This window comes from Silene latifolia, chromosome 4 (assembly GCF_048544455.1).
Source record: "Silene latifolia isolate original U9 population chromosome 4, ASM4854445v1, whole genome shotgun sequence".
NCBI lineage: Eukaryota > Viridiplantae > Streptophyta > Magnoliopsida > Caryophyllales > Caryophyllaceae > Silene > Silene latifolia.
The window spans coordinates 31,429,502-31,432,640 of record NC_133529.1 but is presented as its reverse complement, the minus strand read 5'-3'; the positions used below and the strand labels follow the sequence as shown (position 1 = coordinate 31,432,640).

The 3,139-nt window shown below is 43.7% G+C and overlaps 1 protein-coding gene across 1 annotated transcript; it reads right to left on the bottom strand.

Annotated features, from left to right (window-relative positions):
- Positions 1-273: 273 nt before the first annotated feature.
- LOC141651328 (uncharacterized) lies at positions 274-1,568 on the bottom strand. Its single transcript, XM_074459045.1, has 2 exons — positions 1,449-1,568; positions 274-876 (listed from the first exon to the last, which is right to left on the bottom strand). The coding sequence occupies exons 1-2, from the start codon at positions 1,566-1,568 to the stop codon at positions 274-276; spliced, it is 723 nt and encodes a 240-aa protein (XP_074315146.1).
- Between the last annotated feature and the right edge of the window lie 1,571 nt (positions 1,569-3,139).

Here is a 3,139-nt window from a genome sequence, read left to right as displayed (position 1 = left end):
CGTCCTGCTTCTTTAACACCTTCCAAGACCGCCACTGCCTCCACAACATGAATCTCCCACGTCTGCTCCAACACAATCGACACTCCCCACAACACATGCCCCTTCCCATCTCGACACACCACGCCTATCCCCACGCCCTCCCCTTCCTTCACACCCGCATCAACGTTGATTTTTACATAGTCCGCCGTAGGAGCAACCAAACCCTTTTACACAGAAATCACGCCACACGCCTCCCCATTGTCCCTCGCCTTGCTCCGTACATATCCCCCTCCATCAATCTCCTCCATCAATCTCCTCCATCACATCTCTTACTCGCTTCACAACACAATTTGGGTCCACTTCTCGCCCCTCAAAAATGACTTTATTACGATGCTCCCATAAAGCCCAACAGCCCACCATGAACCACCCACACTCCCGCCTCCCAAACTCCCTCCAACGCGCTTTGACCCAATCCCTCACTCCCCCTCCATAAGCATCCTCATCACCCTCCAAACCAAGCCTCTCGCAAACCCGATGAACAACCCCCCAATCCCAAAACAGATGAAGACTCGACTCAAAAGAAGAATTACAAAAAGAGCAAAAAGAAGACTCACCTCGAACTCGAGTGGCAGTGTTTTCTCTTGTCGCCAAAGCTTCGCTGCACAGCTGGCAAAAGAAAAGTTTCACTCTAGGCCAAACCGCGATTTTCCAAAGCCTGCTCCATAACCACTTCTCTCTTTCCCAAATAGAAGCTCCCCCCACTTCCAGGAACTCGCACCCACCAGCCATGAGACGATATGCCTTTCGAACAGTGAAAACCCCATCCTTCTCCGCACTCCAATACCATTCATCATGAACCGTATTCGCACTAAGCCTTATGTTCCTAATCCTTTCCCCCTCGAAGGGTAGGAAAAGGCTATCAATAAGTCATGTTCCACGCCCCTCCCTTATCACCCATCAACGTTGCCACCATCATGTCCTCCTGCCCCGGTATTCGTGGCTAAATGACTCGCCCCGACTGGTTCCCCGCAACCCAAGCATCACCCCATTCACGAGTAGAAAGCCCATACCCTACTCTCCACCGAAGACCGTTGTCTAGCACCCCTAGCCTCGTGGATACCCCTCTAAGTATAACTTTGATGATGACCTAAAGTTTCCGACAAAAAATAACCATTTGGGTAATATCGAGCTTTCATAACGCTAGCCCATAAACTCTCTGTCTCCGTCGTGAGCCTCCAGGCTTGTTTTCTTAGGAGCGCAAGATTAAACAGCTTAAAATCGTGGAAACCCATCCCACCCATTCCCTTCGGCTGGCATAACTTCTTCTACGACACCCAGCTAATACCCCGCTTCCCCTCCTCATGCCCCCACCAAAAGCATGACATCATAGAACAAAGCTCATCACAAAAGTTAACGGGAATTTTGAAAATACTCATAACATAGGTAGGGAGTAATTGACATACAACTACCTTTAAAAGAACCTTCTTACCACCTCTAGACAAGATTTTCCCGCGCCAACCTTCCAATCTTTTGCTAAGCTTATCACGCAGAATATTGGTGAGCACTTTCTTAGACCGCCCCACCGCCATAGGTAACCCCAAGTATCTCTCCGATTCCTCGACCTCAATAATACCCAACCTATTCACCAGATTATTCCGCTTTGTTCGCGGCACACCCTTACTGAAAGAAACTGTAATCTTATCCAAATTAACCAGCTGTCCAGAGGCACTCTCATACCGTTGCACGATATTACTAACAGCATCATATGGACATGGGCCACCCGCGCATTAGTTTCGAGGCGGCGGCATTTCTCCCACGGAACCTTGGTTTGCCAAAGTACGTCATGGGCCATTACCGATTTGTGAGGCATTGAAACCGGTGAAAGGTTGAATAAGCCTGCATTTGTGGAGTCGCCACCAATTTATTGTGGAAAAATTGAAAACCGTTCGAATACCTCGTGTCATGTCAAGACACAAAGTAATAACATGAACACTAAGAACTCGTTACCCTTAGCATTCTATGTCTAGAATGACTCTTGAGATGCCAATGGACACGGATGTCCAGAGATAGCCGGAGTAAGGGGCGAGGGTACGTATTAGGAAGCCCTTTAATTCGAACACCTAATCCCGCCCGCCTCTATAGTGGCCTCTACTAATGATTAGGGAAATTGTTCATATTTGATAGGTCGTCGATGTAATGCATGCAATGCAACAAACATAGATTAATCCTAGCATGTGAAATTAGACTATGTCGGTTAACACGTATTTTAGCAAACAATGTGGTCGAAGTTGGTGTTAGATAAAATACATGTGAAAACCAAGTAAATAAATCATACATAATAATAAATGAATGAATTAAAATTACAAGAATTACAAAGTTTAATTGATCTACGTCAGAAGCACGCTCAAAAACAGGATTTTGAAGAAGAAAATAAAAAGAAATAAAATTAGAAATAAAAGTATGAAAATACCGCAGATTAGAGGCGATAATACGGATAATAGCCGATTTAAACTGTAATTAGGAGCTACGTCAAAGCGAGAAAGAATTCAGGAACAGAAGCCAACCCAGAACAGGCGCAGCATCTGCTGCGTCCCTTGGAAGAGGCGCATCACTCCCTGCGTCTGTTATTGAGTTAGGTTCTGGCTGTGAAGTCAGAACCACGGATTGTTAATGTTCATTGGTAGATTTAAGATCGATTGTTGACATTAGACTCAAGTAAAAGTGTTTTAATTGATTACATGCATCTGGAACCGTCATAAAACGAATTAAAGACGAGAATTTACAGCGATTTACATAATTATAAAGACGGATTCGTGCCGGGAATACAAAAGAACAAAACTTTGAACTTTAAGGCGGAATTAAATTGGATAAACTAAAATTAAATAAAGAAAACTATGTACAAAAGACGAATTACAGAGTGTCGATATGATAAAATCGAAACTTTAAAATCCGGGTTTGAATAGATGATGAAAACCCGCAAATATTGAATATTAAGGGATTTATGTCGATTTATACGTTATACTTTAAAAAGGATTAGTTAAATACATGTTTATATGCTGAAACAATCAAAAGAAACGAAAGAATAAGAGAAAAGGGGAAATTGCAGAAGGTCGAGGAAGAAGAAGAAGAACAATAAAAAGGATGAGAGAGAAACTAGAGA